Source organism: Corella eumyota, chromosome 2 (genome assembly GCF_963082875.1).
Source record: "Corella eumyota chromosome 2, kaCorEumy4.1, whole genome shotgun sequence".
In the NCBI taxonomy this organism is placed as follows: domain Eukaryota; kingdom Metazoa; phylum Chordata; class Ascidiacea; order Phlebobranchia; family Corellidae; genus Corella; species Corella eumyota.
In genome coordinates this window covers 4,237,208-4,255,128 of record NC_137491.1, presented here as the reverse complement: position 1 = coordinate 4,255,128, position 17,921 = coordinate 4,237,208, and the positions used below count along the sequence as shown (strand labels likewise).

Sequence of the window (17,921 nt, the reverse complement as noted above, 5' to 3'; positions counted from 1 at the left end):
AAAAATTATATATTTTATAATGATTTTTAAATACTCGTAATAAAAAATAAAGTTTTAACTTACGTTAAGGCAAAATATATTTTATTTTATTGTCCGGTTACCATAAAACATCTACGTTTCCATGTTTTTTTCTGTCCAAGATCCCTTTACAATTTGTACGGTTTGTTTACGCATTGATCTGTTTTATCCGTGTTAATCATGCCTCCCAAGTTCGATCCAACAGCAGTCTCATATGGTAAGGACAAATTTTAATTTTGTCCATATATTTTAACATTTACGTTGTATTAAAATAACGTTATTACAAACCGTAGTTGTATTTTTAAAACTCCAATTTATCTTTTTGTCACTTTTAGTTTACCTTCGTGTCACTGGAGGAGAAGTAGGTGCAACTGCTTCACTTGCTCCCAAGATTGGACCTCTTGGTCTCAGTCCCAAAAAAGTCGGTGATGACATTGCCAAAAACACACAAGACTGGAAAGGTTTAAAGATTACTGTTCAACTTAAGATTCAGAACAGGTATTATTATCTAGGTTAAATAATTTAATTTTTTGTCAGCTTGTCTAATGTTAGGACAGTTTTGTTTCCCAAATGATGACAAAGTACGGCGCAGTGAGGTGCAGTTGTTTTGTGGTTAAAATTTATGAACTAAATTTGCCTTTTGTAGTTTTAATTTAATATTTTTCATAAATTTTAATCATGATTTTACCCATGATCGTTTAACCGAACCTGATGGGAAAATATAAAAAAATTTCTATAATTTAAAATTACGTTTTAGTTTAATTTAAAAATTTTAAACCTATTTTCTAGACAAGCAACCGTCAGTGTTGTTCCGAGTGCATCTTCCTTGATTATCAAGGCACTCAAGGAGCCCCCACGAGATAAAAAGAAGGTTAAGAACAGTAAGTTGGTCCTAGAATGTTGAATACAACAAGAAAAATGAATACAACAAATATTTTGCTTTTAACTGTGATGCAAACCACTTAAATTTTTCTAATATATGTGTTTCGTTTCTTGTTGTATTTAACATTATTTGACCCCAATGGTTGGGGTTGGCATCCTATCCACACTTAAAGTGAAATCAAGCCATCGGTGAACTTACACCGTTACCAAAAGTTTATTTTAATTTTGAATAAAATTTTGTGTGTTGTTGTGAAGAATGCATTTATGTATACTTTTTGCTTATTTTAGTTAAGCATAATGGAAATGTCACTTTGGATGATATTTATAGTGTAGCTCGAGTAATGAGAGAACGCTCGATGGCAAGAATTTTTGCTGGAACTGTTAAAGTAAGAAAAACAAAAATAACCAATTTTTTTACATGTTTTTTATTTTTAATGTGTTAAGGACAACATCACGCCCTAAACATAGGGTAACATTTGTTACCCTTACCCAGTCTTAGGTTCCCAATTAGAGCTTTGAATATCGTTGATTGAAATGCTTTATAAAATACTGATTGTTGGATTTTGGCTGGGTTGAAGGCATCCTATTTATAGGGACACACGAAAAGGCACTGTGATGTGGAAGCAGTGGGGTTTAAAACCAGAAATTATATTAAAATAAGTCTTGTCATCTCCAACCTATACTTAATTAAAAAATTTAAACTGCTTTTCTGGTAGCCCTCTAAGAAATGCTTACAATACATTTAATCAACTTTATTTTTTATTTAGGAAATGCTTGGAACTGCCCAGAGTGTTGGTTGTACAGTTGATAATAAACCACCACATGACATCATTGATATGATTAATGGTGGTGAAATCGATGTTCCAGAGGTAAGGATTTAAATATTTTTTAACACTTTTTGATTAAAAAATGTATTTATATTTTTTGTTTAATGCAATGAATGTTTATTTTTATTTTGTAGGAATAAAGAGGTTGGTTTACTATTTCCAAATCTTGGTAAAAATAAATAAAAAAAACAAAATTGTTGTTGATTTTTTGTTTCTCAGTTTATGAAAAAAAAAGGTTTTAGTTACGTAGAGCAAAATAAGTTTAAACAACAATCTTCTTAAGTATTTTTTTAGATAACAAATTTTGCTAAATATGCAATTTTGAAACTAACGCTTTATGGCGCCCCTGAGCAGTAGAGAACCACAGTGCCATTGTATCACAATATTTAAACGGGCCACTGAATTTTTAGCAAGAATGATTTAATTGTTTAAATTTTTACCCGAACACATCTGAGCATACATTTTAAAGGCCTGATATTTTACAAGACAAACATAACCTACTTATGACACTGGACAATCAAAATGCAGTGTAACTTGCCACCATTGTTAATCATTGAAAACCTTTCTTTGGTTGACATAAAATTCATTTGTGGTCGCATTTAGTCATGCTAGTGTAGAAAATGCTCAGTTGTTTACGAAAAGTTACGTATAAAAAAACTATTGTTTGAAGTGTGATTATACTTTTTTAAATTTATCACTTTAAATTTGATTGTAAAAATACGTTTTTTAGCTTAAAAATTAAATTTTAAATGGACGACATTACTATGGATGAAATAGAAGTTAAGAAAACTAAAGATGTGACAGTTTCCAAACAAGATTTAATAACCAATTTTGGTAGGTGATTTATTAGAATAGGTATTGTTGTAACTCGAACTATTTTGAACAGTAACAATCATTCAGCTGTTGGTATTAACACTAAGTAGATTAAGCGCAACTTATATTTCTGTATTAAAACAAGACGGCTCTTTGATTGTAATTTATATAATTTACAAATTAACCTAGACAATTATAGCAATTAAACAGTACTTTAAAATGGAAAATTTTAAAACAAATTTCTGACGCGCAACGTCAGAAGCATGTGACAAGGGAGATTAAATTAAGGTATAGTCATGTGAAAGCGTGTACAAAGAAAGGGAGTTACGTATGTACGTTTGTTGCTATGCAGTTTTCGTTTTTTTTTGTTTAGAAAAGTAGTGTAGATAAAGCGAGGCCAGCTGAAATTTTGCCAGTTATGTTTTACCAGCGCTTGCTTGATTTGTATAAAATCTGATGTTTACTACTTGCTACATAATTTAGTTACGTTTATATGAATTTAATAACATTTTAGGTCTGTTTGTGCTTGCGCATTTAATTAGATTACTTGCTACTTGCTGCATTGTCTTACCGTAGCAGGATATTGATAATAGATGTTGTAATTGTCAACGCTAGTTTTTTAATAATTTTTCTTTCATTTAACTAATAATAGGTAAACAATGTATTTTTAGGAGTCGGTTGATTGTATGCTTTGTCCTATTTTGTTTTAATATTTGAATAGAAGCAGGTGGCCCGCTGGGACTAAAAAAAATTAAAAATCTAGAAATTGGTTTAATAAAACCAACCATATTACGGTTAAACATATATTAAAATATTACTTTTATACAGTTTTATTAAAAACAACTAGACATAGAATGTTAGTGTTGTTAGGCATGATAGTGATTTGCGTATAATTAAGTAAAGTTTTCTTTGTAAATCAATTACTCTAACTTTTCATTTGTGATTAATGAACGTTTAAAATGAGTCTATGTTACCAAAATAAACGGAAAAATACAGGGGTTTGTTCTATGTCCAAATTTCTAAATGTTTGGCAGGCAGTTAATAGTAAATAATTTATTTACAAATATAAACAATGGAAATGGAAAAGTTGAACTATGAGCCTGAAGGAAAGACAAAAAATGAATACAATGAGAGCATTAATATATGTAAGTTTAATTGCTTTAAAGTGCACCAATAAAGAGTACATGCTTTTTAGTTCAACCTTAAAACAATATCATACCCTCGTGGCATTATTAATATTTCAAATTTTGTAAAAGAGATTCAATTTTTGTTGCAAAACACTTTGATTAATTTTCACTATTTTAAATTTTTTAACTGTAGACCAAATAGGATTGGCAAAAATATTGTTTGCCTAATTTTATAAAACGCTGACTGCATTAATGCATGATAAATAAATGTTTATCGTCAAAATGGTGAATCATAATTTTGTCTTTCACCTAATTTGCTTGGTTTACAGTTTATTAAAATAATTTAAACTAACAAAAAGCCTTTTTAAATTTAAATAAACATAAAAAAATTTAAATATTTTAAAACTGTTAAAGCGAGGAACGAAAATCTTCAGGATGCTTTATTAACCTCTTTCAGTAAAAATTATCCAGGTTAGAGTTATCATAAATTTGGCATATTTTCCAGCAATAGACACCTTATAAACACTGTCATTATTGGCACTTTTAAAAAACTTTATTAAAGTATGTTTTATTTTTGGTCCACGAAATAAATTTATGGTCAGTTCCATTATTGCACTATACACAGCTTATCGTTAAAATTCAGGCAATTTGTTTTTCTAACAACTGCTTAAATAAATTATAGCACATATTTTTAGCACACTTTTTACTTAGCCAAACCAAATTTTTTTTTAAACTTTTAAGATATATGTTTGTATAACTTTTGTTAATGTACAGTCTTGTTGTTGTTTTGTATTTGTTTTTAATTTCAAAAACATTATGAAATTTTAGTTAGAAAAAATTTACAATTATCATTTGCTGAAAATTTTTTAAATAAAATTAAAAAAAGTAAATAAATGGAACAGCCAACTAAGAACCCCTCTGCTCCTGTAGCATTTGATGTTCATGCAAATGGTATGTAAATCCCTTCAAATGTACCTTTTGCAGTGCAGTTGTTTGTTATTAACAGTTCTTGTTTTAGTGCTTAACACAATGTTAGCAAACTTGCATAGTATGCTTCTATTTGACCCAAAAATGTACCCTTAAAATTTAAGTTAGGTTTAAAGATGAGTCAGTTGTAAAAAAGGTTAATTCATGTTTACATGAAAATTGAATACTGCATTTTACTATGCTCCTCCATTCACCCATTTTTGTTATATGACTTATGACAGATTTTAGAGAGTTAAAATTTAAGGAAATTTTAGATTGCTAATTAAATAACTATAATGGAAAGTCAGCATGAAGCAAATAAGGTTCACCCTCAAGAAAATGGGTCGGGAAGAAGAACAAATCAGTACAACACAAACATTAACATAAGTAAGTTATAGCTGAAATTGATATTGTTCTATCAACCATTATAGAAGGGAATTTAATCAACATAAAAAAAATAAAGCGAATTAAAATTTTGTTATTGCATGATTTTGGTACTAAATAACAACTTAGCCAGAAAATGGGGTTAAAACTTCTGTCAATAAAGATTACCATTTTAAAATTAAAATATTGTTTAGATATTATTTAGCTTATGAATAATTTGTTTGTATTTATGCCGTGAAAGCCCAGTAGCACAATAAAAAAATATTGTAAATATTTTACTTTGTTGTTATTGCTAAAATATGTTTAAATTAGTAAAATTGCTTTTACTAACCTAAAATATTTTATTACTTGCATGTTTTTTGCTTTAACAAAAATATACAGCAATTTTATCATCTACTTAATAAAATTTTTTTTTAACGTTTAGTTTTATTACAAAATAAATGTTTGGTTTGTTAAATAAAAACCTAACTTGAGTAGGATCCAGATAGTTCTACTTCTAATGGATAATTTTTATCAAAATATTTTAGTTTATTTTTACATTTAGCTGGAGATGACACGGAATACGGATTCTGTGGTATTTTGTTGTTGGGAATTTCATTTTTTATAATTATCATTACATTCCCTGTTGCAATTTGCATGTGTGTTAAGGTAACGTTAATCACAATATTGAAAGCTTTATTTTTTAAGTAATTAGATAGGCAATGTAGATAAATTTTAAAATTTGTAAAAAAAAATAATTTTTTTTTTTTTTTTTTATCAGGTTGTGCAAGAGTATGAGAGAGCTGTTATTTTCCGACTTGGTCGACTGTCCAAAGGTGGTGCAAAAGGACCTGGTAAATATTTAAACAAAGTTATTGATTACCAATTCCTTAAAATTACACCTAATCTCCTATATCATAAATATTTACCATTCTACCATAAAAAACTTCCTGATTTTATATAAAGAGCTTTTTATAGATAAAAATTAGCAAATATTAAAAATAAAACCTATTAAAGACCCTCCAGAAATAAAACATCAGGCCTATTTAATTAAGTATTAAAGATTTAATGTTTTCAACAAATTTTTAAGGAATTTTCTTTATCATTCCATGCACTGATGAATACAGGAAAGTGGACTTAAGAACTGTATCCTTTGATGTTCCACCACAAGAGGTGTGTTTTTTTTATAATTTTATTCTTTTTTAAAAGGATTTAAATTAACAAAAAAAAAATTAACTTTTTTATTAGCAATCTAATCAAAAAGATTTTTATTTAGATCCTCACCAAAGACAGTGTCACCATCTCTGTGGATGCGGTTGTCTATTATCGTGTCCAGGATGCCACAATGAGCATTGCTAATGTAGAGAACGCTGATGGCGCCACCCGGTTGTTGGCTCAGACCACTCTCAGAAACATGCTCGGAACAAAATCACTTTCTGAGGTTCTTACAGATCGAGAATACATCAGCGCTGGCATGCAGGTATATTTTTTTTGTTATTGTTAAAATTAGCCTTAACTATAGTCCACTTAAATGATAGGTTTAATATCAAAGTTCTTGCAGAATTTTTTTGTATTTTTTAATAAAGTGATGTGAATAAAAATTTGAATAGGCTAGTTATACTACATATTAAAACAAATGCATATGTCTGTTGTTATTTCCTTAAACGATAATGAGGTTCTTAAAATAGGAAATGACGTAATTATTAAAACAAATTACACTGCATTGTGATACATTTTTATTGCAAATGTTCCTGCCATTTGTGACTAGGTATTACTGGTACTGTACAATACATTAGCTTGCATGAATAATTCAATAAGCTTACGTGCCGCCTTTTGGGAATAGTTGAAATCGAATATTTAAAGCTTGCTGTTGGGCCAACCTTATAATTAATTTATAATACAATTTTATGCCTGAGGCCTTGTTGTCATTCCTATATAATCCCGAATGTCTAAATTTAAATAAATCGCAGCCTTGGTTGTTATAGAGAAAAGGATGTACGGTTTGTTAAAAAACTTTGGCAAACATTGAAATGTCGTTAAATAAGGCCACGATATTTGGTTTGTTGTAATAGTCAACTAAACGACCTTGTTATCGACTTATTTTAAGATACGATTGATTGCTTAATTATCAGGAGTAATAAAATAAACGACATCTATTGTAAATGAATCACGTTAAACAGAATAATAAATTATTTATTAAAATCGATGTTTTTGATGCCTCATTTTGTAAACTTCCATACGCTCACTATAGTATCAATTAGAGCGTGTCCATTTCTATGCCCGTTGCTTAACACAGTTTTGGTTGCGTTTCTGTTTCGCATTCTTCACTGGGGCGTTGAAAAAACGCTTCATAATTTTGTTGAAAAACTTGGTTAGAATTTACGGAACTCGAAAAATGTTCTTGCGAGTGACGCACTATAAGACGTAGATTTAAAATTTAATCAAGACTTTTTTTTATCGCGGTGAAAGTTTGTACGTAACAGGCTTAGAAAAGGGAGGTGTTTTGCACATCTTTCCGACTAAAAATTGTTTCTCATTGAAAAATCTCACGTGATTTTTTTGTTTAGAATACATTGGACGAGGCCACAGATCCATGGGGAATCAAAGTCGAACGTGTGGAAATGTGAGTTTGTAAAAATTACGATTTTTATTAAAACTAATAAAATTTTATTAAAATTAATAAAAAATGTCATTCAATCGTTTTTTAATAAGAGCAATTTTCTACCTGATTTTTAACAAATAACAATATTTTTTATGGTCTATTGAATTAGAATGAAAATTGAAATTGTATATGATTTTTTTTTCTATTCACAATTCTACGTTGTGGTTTATTTCAACCAACACATTTATTTTTACATTTTATTGGTTTTTATCACTAACGCGTATCTGTAATTCAATATTTTGTTGTTCTTAGTAAGGACGTCCGTCTTCCAGTTCAGCTTCAACGAGCCATGGCAGCTGAAGCCGAGGCTGCGCGCGAGGCTAGGGCAAAGGTACGTAATCGTCGTTGTTGCTATAGTCACGTGCGCTGAAACGCCCAGTGTCAGTTTACTGATAGATTGCTTTGCTTTTGAAATGTTATACATACCACACACTTAGGTTATCAGGGCACATTTGTGTACGCGTAGGACGTGATATGGTTAGATGTTTAGTCCTTTACTTTGACAAGTTGCTGCTATTTACTACTTAATTAAATGTTAATTTTCTGTGGTAAATTTAACATTACATATATTTTTTAGTTTTTTACGCTTGGCTGCCTTTTTTATTTTTTTAAAACGGGGTTTGGATAAATAAATTGGAACTTTTTAATGTTGGTTTATGCTATTAGCTGTTTTCTGCCAATATGATAATGCAAATTTTTGCTAAACAACGTAAGTGTATTAAACCATGTGCATTTTTCCCTTCAAGTGCTTGTTAACCAATTCAAGTACCTTATTTGGCCATTTTTACATTAATCCAATTGAAATTACGACGTAAACAACCATGAAACTAATAAACTTAACCATTTGTATATGTCTAGGTAAAATCTTTTTTATAACACGTTTCTTAAGTTATAAAGTTGCGTAACCTTGTGTTAAGTTTTGTTCTATTGAAACCGTGTTAGTTTTACTCGAGCGTATGAATAAGCGTCTGCTCGAGATCAAACATCTGATCACATGATTTTTTTTAACTTTATTGTTATAAGCAACGTATTCTATTAAAAGCTCCACTATTGTTATGTTTTTCAACAAAGACCATTCGACATGTGATAGATAGTGTAGAGAATCGTATAAAAAGTGCTACGTCACTGGAGGAGAAGAGTGGGGTGTTTACTTTATTTGGGTTAAGGGTTAATTGTCTTTTTTTATTTTCAAGACACAAGTATTTGTAACAGTACTTGTGGTATTGAGATATGCAAAAAAACTTTAAAAACTATTGCTGCAAATTTTTAGCCAAAAAAAAGTTTATTTATTAATCCTGAAAAAAAATTTGATCTGTTAGGTTATTGCTGCCGAGGGTGAAATGAATGCCTCCCGGAAGTTGAAAGAAGCGGCGGACGTGATGAGCGAATCCCCCAACTCGATGCAGCTCCGTTACCTCCAGACTTTGACCTCCATCAGTGCCGAGAAGAACTCCACGATCATCTTTCCTCTTCCTATTGACCTCGTCAGCAGTTTCATGAAAAAGTAAAAGCTTGGTAACTGAGGCCGAAAATACATCTGAACAGGATTTGTTATTGAATTGTTTTTTCTTAACATTTTTTCCTTAATTATCTCGATTTAATTAAACACTCAAGGCTAATAAAACACACCATCTAATTATTGTAATATATCATTTTTTTAATTAAAAAAATATAAAAAAAATTAAATAAAACATAATTATTTCAATAAAACCTTGTATATATCGTACTTATAAACATGTTTAATTTTAATACATTTTTTTATTCATACTAATCACCATACAGTTTAATAAATAAGACATTTTTATGTTAACTTTTTCCTTAAAAGCTCATGAAATTTTTTTCTCAGTATTTAAGTGTTAGCTATGCTAGATATGTACTACGTTTATTGCATGATCACGAATAAAATAGCTTGTAAATAAATCTAAATGTAACACAGTTTTATGATTTGGTTAAAGTATACGGTTTCAATACGTTCTTTATAAAACATAAAGTACGGCTATTAGAGTATAGTTATTCCGGCTCAACTTATCACCACTATAGAAAAGACAGTAACCACTATTGAAGTTAAGGCAAGCATTGTTGTATATTATTTAAATGTATTTATACAGTTTTTTTTCCATATCACCTTAAGGTGATGAGTTTTATATTTTTTATTGTGCAGGGGTGTGATATTGTTACATGTTTGAGCTATCCGTAAACGCCAAGCTCAAAGGCGAATAGTGTGGCAAAGGTACGCCTCAAACCCGAAACTTTTCGGCTCGTAGTCCTCTGCCATGGCCGCTTAACCACACTACCGGACTTACACTGTTCCAGTTGCATGGGGAAAGCAAGGTTCCAGTTGCATGGGGAAAGCAAGGGTATAGTTAGTAGTGGTAGTACCGTGAATATGCATTTAGAGATGCCTGTTTTAACTACTTACATTGATCTTTTATGCTTAGGTTGTAGCATTATTTTTGTGTATGCGAAATTTTAGCAATTCAAGTTTCCCCTTGATTATTTTTAAGCTAAATGCCGCCACCTAACGTTATGAACCAAATTTGTTTTGTAGCTAATAGGAAGTTAGATTTTCGTTTGTTGTTTAAGATTAGATTATCAACCCCAAAAAGGCATAATTTTAATGTTTTTACACTGTTTGGTTGATTAACGACAAAAATGTAATAAAATACTGTTATTTTTATTTTTTAATAAAGCTGACATATTAAATGTGCGTCAGTGCGATTTTTGACTTCTGGTAGATGGAGCTAAAGAGAAGTTACAAGATTTTAGTCAACAAATTCTATAAATCTAACTTTGTGCAATCTGAAATTATGTGCTAAAAAGAATATTTATTTGCCTTTAATTTTTATTTTCGTGAAAATATTTTTTTAAGCTAAAATATTTAAAATATAATTTTCTAAGGGTTGGTTAATTTCATTTTAGATTAATTCTGCGTTATCAGAATAACATAATTGTTTTTCAGTCAATTTGTCGTTTATTGCTTAAAACAATTGAAAGCATTGTCTTTAACCGCAACGTTGCAACAGGCTGTCGGCAAACGTTAATTCAATAACGCGCGTGCTCACTCAAAAAAAAACACAATAAAAAAAGAATTTTGTTTAAACGCTTTATTTTCATAATAGTTGTATAAAAATAGAATACTGTTTTAGAACAAAGGTTGTATTTGTAACAAGGTGAGTGGTTTGTTTTTATAAATCTGTTATAAAATAATTTTATATTTTTAAATTGTGTTGTGGCTTGCCATTTATTTTGTAAAGATATTTCTGATAAATGGTTATAATTTAAGACATATGACTGAGCTATATTATGTTAATACCTTTTTTTGTATATGTCTTTATCCTTGATGTGGGAAAGTCGAAAGCGCGATTTAAACATAGAGTAACATCAGTTACTCCGACCCAGTCTCGTGTTGCCTGTGGCAGTTTGGGATATTATAGATTACAATTGCCCGATAATTATACTGCTGATTAAGTGCTGGCTCAGCAGGAGTTAATACCATTTGTAGCGCCTTACTCAATGGCGCTACAACATGAGATCAGTGGGGATTGAACCAACGCCTCATGTGTGGTGTAGCAAGTGTTCTTATCACTACACCACGCTGCCGGTTGACTTAATTATATATGTGTGGTAAAGTAAAACGTCGGCAAATTTATGTTTAACTTTAAAATTCGACTTTTTTACGAAAAATTGATTTTTAGCTGCGTTATTAAGTTATAAGTTTAGGTATTTTTACTTTTGAATAAACTCAAACTATGTTAATAAATTAACCTAAAGCAGAACACTTAAATTGTAACAACAATTGATATATTTATGCAATCTATGCATCTTATGTGGCATTGTAAATAATACGAACGACATCAAAAACAATGGCGACACGAAATAAAAACAATGTGTGTAGTGCAATACAACTTAATACAATGTCTGAAACTTTGACGTACAGTCACTATAAAGAGCAGTGTACTTTTTGAGATTTTGGCAGCAACAGAAATAGACAAAACACTGAAATAGAAATGAAAAAGCGACAAAAATAAATCAGACACGCGAGCTCCATCTAGTGACATTATAAATTATCGACAGTATTAGGTCAACGACTTCCCATCGCATTGTGACATCATCGAAACTATTCATGTACGCGACAATTCGGTGACGTAGACGGAGATGACGTTTACTTTCTCCCGCTGACCGGAAAGTTGTGTTTTGTTTTCGACTGGGTCGGACAAAACAAAAAAAATGTTTTTTTTTTCTTCTTTTAAATTAATCACTCGAAATAAGACTGCATAGTGCGCGGGACAGGCTGTCCTGTGACGTCATAATGTGAGGGGCGCATCGGTTGGGTCACGGGCGTAATGACGTGGGGGTGAAGCGGAAGGGTGGGTGCAGTGGTTGCACTGTGGTGCGGGTGACGTTGAAGGGGGGTTGCTGAAGATGACGTGGCGGATGTTGATTGGCCAACTACTTTGGTTTTTGAAGGTTTTCTTCGACGACTTGGGTCTGTAGTTCGAACAACTACAAAAAAATCAAATTCATTATAAAAAATGTTGAAGTAATTCGACAAATCAAAACATAATAAAATAATAAATATCAGGCTTGGCTTTTTGATATTAAAACTGTTTATATATTTTTTTACAATCTGCATGTAGATATGCTTTTTGCAAAAATAGGCGTGGCATATACGCAAGTATATCTAGGTCGATATTTGCAATAAAAGTGTGAATTTTTAATTTTAAGAACTTGTGGACAGACAGTTTATTTTGAACACAAACAGTATCGATATATCCCATCGCAAACGCTTGATGATAAATTAAGCACAAAGTCTAAAAAAGAATGATCAAGAAACGGTTCTAGTTTTACCTCGCGACGTAAAAAATGTTTGCACGCAAAATAATAAGTGTTATCGGAGACTACCGAAAGATAAACTAATTTAAGCGCTGACCCGTAACTTTAAACCCAGTCGAACCGATATGAACTTGTTCCCAAGCTTCCGTGAGAATCTTGTTGCATGGCTACGTCACAACGAACGTGTTATACAGGTATCTATCGGCTCCTATTCCGTGCCAAATTTCGCCGTTGGCTCTTTATTGCTTATTTCTTTAATGGGACGTCTCGACGTGGTGCTTCGCCGTTGTTTAACAACAACCATAAGCGCACGTTGTTCGAGATATATATGGCGGGTTTAACAACTTGACGACGCGTTTATATGCCCCCTTAATTTCGTACGTGAAGTTCACAGGGATTGCTACGATCGGTCAACATGATTATTACGTCATTGTTACTTCTATTGTTACGGAGAGCGACTTAATTATGGGTCGTGTATGAGAAAAATAACCTCCGCGCGAAAGCAATAATTACTTGAAAATTTTTGTCAACAACTTTATTTGTAGCAATTATTTTGCAATTGGTTGCGGTGTAAGGAACTAGTTAAACTTTACAACCTAATCGAGACATCCCGGTTCGAATTATTCATAAAATTTCGAAACAAGTTTTTTTTACAAAGAGCACTTTTTTAAAGGGCGCGCACTATCAAAAAATAATTACAAAAACTTTAAATAAACGCACCACTGTATTTCATTTGTTGTTTATGTTCAATTTAGACACGATAGGTCCTACGTATTAGGTTCGTTTTTTTGGTATTAAATATAAAACAAACTAATTCTCTCTTGCCGCACCAAAATGCGATTGACTAAGTAGACATGCAAATGTATTTATTATTGTAAGGGAACTCCCGTGAACTTAAATATTTACCAAATCGTCATTTTGTTAAACAAACCCAGTGTCGCAAATACGTCATATCACGAACAATATAATCTGTTTGTTTAGTTATCTTTAATAGGAACGATTACATTTTTAAATACTTTAAGTCTGTGTTGTTTCTTATACTCAAATAGTTTACTTTTAAATTTTAATATCGTGATATTGCATTTTTTTAAATTATGTTAAAATGGCGTCTTTTGAAACCAATCCTAAAACGATGTTTGCCTTTTTGATAGAGATTAAAACTGATTAAAACTCACCATTTTTTATCATTCCAACGCCAATACATTTTTGGTATCTGCAGTACGGGCAGTGCGTTCTGGTTTTCTTGTCGATAGGGCAACTTCGGTTGCCCAGACATACGTACTTCGCATCTTTCTGTACCGAGCGCTAAAAATGTAATTATATAATTAAATATAGGTTGGAGTTGTCGATCAACTGTAATACGCAACGCTTACGGAAAGGTGTCGTCTTATTATCTTACCTTAAAAAAGCCTTTACATCCTTCGCACGCCAGCACTCCGTAGTGTTGCCATCTTGCCTTGTCCCCGCACACAGCACAAGTACCCTCACCGAAGCCACCGTAAGAAGGCTGGGGGCACGGAGGTGTTGACGTCACTGGCCGGGAAGTTGCTGGGGTTGAAGAAGAGAGTTGCTGGTGACTGATTGGACTCTGTATATAAAGATAAAGGGTTTAACTTGTGATTGCCTACTTTTTTTTATATGTTATTACATAACTTGGCAAAGTATTAAACTACATTTTATTAATGCTGTCATGTGCTATCTAATAATCTGTCAAATTCGCGTTCTCTACCTCCAGTTGCTGAAAGTTTTTAAAATAATCTGCATTGCAGTGCTGGGTTGGTTGATACTCTTGCTTGATTTCAACTAATGGGGGCTGATACTTAGTAGGTGGGCCATTCGAAATCGAGTTTCTTCTGCGTTTATTCTCATAACTAGCTATCATTTCGTTTGATGGATAATTATGTCTGTTCGAATAATGTTCGCCTGATGATGGAGCATAATCAAAGTCCAGACTACCCCCGTATCGCTCGCCGGTAACACTAGGATCCATGTACATATCACCTTGTCGACGGAGAATTTTGTAATTATTAACTTGAAGGTTGGGCGGTATATAAGTAAGAGTTGGATCGGAAGATAAAAAACGTCGTCTTTCCGCCCATTGTGACGTTGCGACTGAGGGTGGATTGTTGTGGTAAGGTTTAGTTTCATACATGGCTAATTCTTCGGGTGTGCGCAGCTGCGTTAAGTTGCAAGGAGATGGGGTAAAATCTGTACGAGAACTGTAAACCGGTGATATCCTTTCGTCGAGATTGTATCCTGCCATCTCCGACGTTGCCGGTGGCATGTGCCACTGAGAGCCTAAACTAACATCCTGGCCACGTCTGTGCCATCTTCTGTCATATACATCACTTAACCCCATTATTCTAACAGCTCCCTCTGAAGTTGTAAGCGATTGTATAGTTGGAGGGGGTTCCCCAATTGGGTCACTGGGTTCTGTTTTGGTGTAAAGAAAGTTCGGGTCAAATTCTTGAACTTCTGTGACATCATGTTCATCTAAACCAATCAAGGACGAGGATGAAGACGAGCGATGATCATTGTCAGCATTACTTGCAGTGTTACTGAGGTTGGGTATGGGAATCTCGGTACGAAATGAAGCAATAAACTCATCTATTTGAGGGCTATGGTCAACTAGGCAGCCTGCCATAACCTGTCTTGAGCAATCCAGACGACTCATTTCAAAAGACTAAGTTTCTATGCACATGGCCTTACTAGCTCGCTTAGCTACTGGATTGCTGGGCATCGGCCGGCTAATCATTTCCAAACATGTTACACTCAAACAAGAAAATCGCCTTTTTCTTAAACGCGTCACGCCAGTTAGAGAACTAGACATTAATTTTCTTTTGCAGATGAGGGACAAATGGAATAATAAATGACTTAAATCTTTAATTATTTTTAAATAAATCCAATTCAACTACTAATATATTATTTGATTTATCTACACAATTAGCTTCTTGCTTTCCTATTTTACTGTATTGGCTTTTATCAAAATATGCACGGTTCTAATTCGTGTTTATTTTGATTTCTACCTGTTTTTGTTAGCCTGAGGGTATATAGGCTTGTTCATCAAGTCTGGTTACAAACGGGCATTCTTTAGCGATCGCAAAATATTCTCTATTTATAACACAATTAAAACTTTGGTTACTAACTCAACGTTTGTTTACCTGAAACATGGTATCTTGTGGTTGTTGGAACTGGTTTCTCAGTGGTGATTGTGAATGGTAATAATTTTGATGTTGGAACTGCCCAATATGTGGTTCGAGTTCGGCCGCTCTAAAAGTCTCACCGTATGTGGGCGCTACAAGGGAGCGAGGCAGTGAAGAATCGGAATACGAGTAGGGTAAAGAGGTCTGCACGTTTGACAATGGACTTTCGTATGACAACTGGCGAATAAATTGAGGCCTGTGAGTAGATGTAGACATAACTGGTTGAAGCTGTTTGCTAAATCCAGCTGTAAAACAAAATAAACAAATTGTTTAAGAAAAGTAAATCTTACTTTAACAACCAGTCTCTTAATAACTGTATACGTACTTTCAATTTCAAATCCAAAATTAGGTAAATGTTGTTGCGGTGGTTGCTGTTGTTGTTGTTGATGTTGTTGATGTTGTATTTGTTGAGAATGTTGTTGCTGTTGTTCCCCCTCGTAATACAAGGAATTGCTTTTAAAAAATCCACTACCAGAAACAGCATCGTAACTACCAACTGACAAACTATCGGCCTGGGAAAATTCGTTGAAATATTCTACATTCTGCTGGCCAGCAAAATCTAATGGAGCTTGGACGATATTTCCAGTCGAAGATACAGTCGGGTCACACCAATCCACACCCTGTGGGGTTCCGAGTTCAAACCCCACTGTCGACGGTGGACTGTTGCTTGCTGCTTGCTGATAAACAAATTCTTGGCTTGACGGCGCTTGCATGGGCGACTGTGACTGAGCAAAAGTAAAAGTAGAATCTACGAACGATTGGTATGTTAAAGGTTCGCTGATGACGTCATGGAGAAAATCCGACATGTCGTCACTCTCGAATAAAATCGATCCCGAAGCCGGGGAACTCCCGTAAAAACACTGGGTTGTATCGGAGGCGAGATTTTCTACCAGACAGTCCATCTTTTTCGTGTCACCAATTTGTTCTGCTTGGTCTATATAAAAAACAAGAAATTATTTTTTGATACACGTTGGTATTTAATTTTTTAATTTTTTTAATTGTTTAAAAAAATAAAAACCCACCGACACTAGTTGGTCTTTCTGGTGATTGTCTTCTCGCAATTTTTCCAAATGTCGAAGCGCTTCGGCCTAAATTTAATGTCGATTGTCCGGGATTAAATGCGTAACAACTATCGCTACAAACAATCACTGACATCTGTTAAAACCTGCCAACAAGTAAAAACAAAACTTTTGAGTGACAAGTAATTGATTTTAGGGGACAAAATGGCAAGCATTGCAAGTATTCGATTCGGCTATTTTTACTCTAATTCATTTTGCTTTGTGAGCAATGAGCCTAAAATATCGCGCAATCTGCTATTCCAGGCTATATTCGTGCGCCTTAAAATACCCTGTTTATTTTAGCGTCAAACATTTTCTCTTTACCGACGCTTATCGCTTTACGAACAAAACAAAAAGTTAGGCAATACATTAAATAATGTATATGCTCTCTTAAAATAAAGTTGTTGTTCCGATTATTAACAAAAATTTTTTGTTCTATCTTTGTAAAATTTGATGTCATACGACTAGTTTAAAATTAATAAAGTTAAAAAAATAATATTTCTAATAACACGCAATAAATCCCATTTAGATAACGTTGTTGCTGTCTTAAACTGTATTTTTCTTTTCTTTTGCTTTGCATTTCCAAAAATTTAAACTGTTAAATTTTTTTAATTGATCCCGTGGGTTAATATCGGAAAGATCTTGCTATTTTGCCTGAATTATTTCCCTGCCTAAGGCCAGACTTTTCCCTGACGCATTGACGTAAATACGCATTGACGTACTGATGTTGCGTCGATTTCTTTTTATACGTCGAAGTAGGGCGAGAGAGAATGTACAAAAAAGGCGATATTTAGTTCTAAATAGATTTGATGATACGTAGTCGAGCTTGTTCCGTTGGATCTCTTTATTTTGTGATAAATGAATTAATCGATTTGGGCTATTTTTTACATTCCAGGATTACGTTTAAATATAGACTTGACGTTTTGACGGCATAAGTGTGTTCCGTACTTTTGTTGGGCATTGATATTTGCAAAACCGCGCAAACAAAACTGATTTAATAATATCTATCTTTTCGCAATGACGTACACGTCTTCATTTAACGTTCCTCAAACTGACCAAGAGTACATTGCTCCCTTATCTAGTCGATAATCGGAAAAAAAATTCACTAGCTTTGACTTTTACCGATTGCATTACCTACGTCAACGAATTCGTGTATTTAATGATTTTAT

General features: G+C 32.8%; 3 protein-coding genes across 5 annotated transcripts; 2 read left to right on the top strand and 1 right to left on the bottom strand.

Annotated features, from left to right (window-relative positions):
• The first annotated feature begins 128 nt into the window (after positions 1-128).
• LOC145741726 (large ribosomal subunit protein uL11-like) lies at positions 129-1,919 on the top strand. The gene is made up of 6 exons (XM_082559369.1): positions 129-235; positions 354-516; positions 808-899; positions 1,189-1,286; positions 1,668-1,769; positions 1,862-1,919. The coding sequence occupies exons 1-6, from the start codon at positions 199-201 to the stop codon at positions 1,865-1,867; spliced, it is 498 nt and encodes a 165-aa protein (XP_082415495.1). The 5' UTR covers positions 129-198; the 3' UTR covers positions 1,868-1,919.
• A 1,022-nt stretch (positions 1,920-2,941) lies between these two features.
• Positions 2,942-9,583, top strand: LOC145743654 (stomatin-like). Of its 3 annotated transcripts, none has more exons than XM_082561673.1 (8): positions 2,942-3,685; positions 5,562-5,665; positions 5,778-5,850; positions 6,087-6,169; positions 6,273-6,476; positions 7,564-7,619; positions 7,911-7,989; positions 8,978-9,583. In XM_082561673.1, the coding sequence occupies exons 1-8, from the start codon at positions 3,613-3,615 to the stop codon at positions 9,164-9,166; spliced, it is 861 nt and encodes a 286-aa protein (XP_082417799.1). In that variant the 5' UTR covers positions 2,942-3,612; the 3' UTR covers positions 9,167-9,583. The 3 variants fall into 3 exon arrangements, with proteins under 3 accessions (XP_082417799.1, XP_082417800.1, XP_082417798.1); XM_082561674.1 differs by having other exon boundaries at positions 2,942-4,618; XM_082561672.1 differs by lacking the exon at positions 2,942-3,685 and adding an exon at positions 4,633-5,020 and having other exon boundaries at positions 8,978-9,582.
• A 1,962-nt stretch (positions 9,584-11,545) lies between these two features.
• Positions 11,546-16,849, bottom strand: LOC145741437 (uncharacterized). The gene is made up of 6 exons (XM_082559026.1): positions 16,717-16,849; positions 16,020-16,628; positions 15,653-15,939; positions 13,891-14,079; positions 13,667-13,796; positions 11,546-12,161 (listed from the first exon to the last, which is right to left on the bottom strand). Exons 1-6 carry the CDS (start codon positions 16,847-16,849, stop codon positions 11,914-11,916), a joined length of 1,596 nt encoding a protein of 531 aa, XP_082415152.1. The 3' UTR covers positions 11,546-11,913.
• Between the last annotated feature and the right edge of the window lie 1,072 nt (positions 16,850-17,921).

Excerpts from the sequence above, each read along its gene's own strand:
- LOC145741726 (XM_082559369.1), top strand. The coding sequence starts at position 199 with ATGCCTCCCAAGTTCGATCCAACAGCAGTCTCATATG. Across the intron at positions 517-807 it reads CAACTTAAGATTCAGAACAG|ACAAGCAACCGTCAGTGTTG; the intron begins GTATTATTATCT and ends CCTATTTTCTAG. Across the intron at positions 1,287-1,667 it reads TTTTTGCTGGAACTGTTAAA|GAAATGCTTGGAACTGCCCA; the intron begins GTAAGAAAAACA and ends TTTTTTATTTAG.
- LOC145743654 (XM_082561672.1), top strand. The coding sequence starts at position 4,930 with ATGGAAAGTCAGCATGAAGCAAATAAGGTTCACCCTCAAGAAAATGGG. Across the intron at positions 6,170-6,272 it reads TTGATGTTCCACCACAAGAG|ATCCTCACCAAAGACAGTGT; the intron begins GTGTGTTTTTTT and ends ATTTTTATTTAG. Across the intron at positions 6,477-7,563 it reads ACATCAGCGCTGGCATGCAG|AATACATTGGACGAGGCCAC; the intron begins GTATATTTTTTT and ends TTTTTTGTTTAG.
- LOC145741437 (XM_082559026.1), bottom strand. The coding sequence starts at position 16,849 with ATGTCAGTGATTGTTTGTAGCGATAGTTGTTACGCATTTAATCCCGGA. Across the intron at positions 15,940-16,019 it reads TTTTGGATTTGAAATTGAAA|CTGGATTTAGCAAACAGCTT; the intron begins GTACGTATACAG and ends TTTGTTTTACAG. Across the intron at positions 12,162-13,666 it reads CGTTGGAATGATAAAAAATG|TTGTTCGAACTACAGACCCA; the intron begins GTGAGTTTTAAT and ends ATTTTTTTGTAG.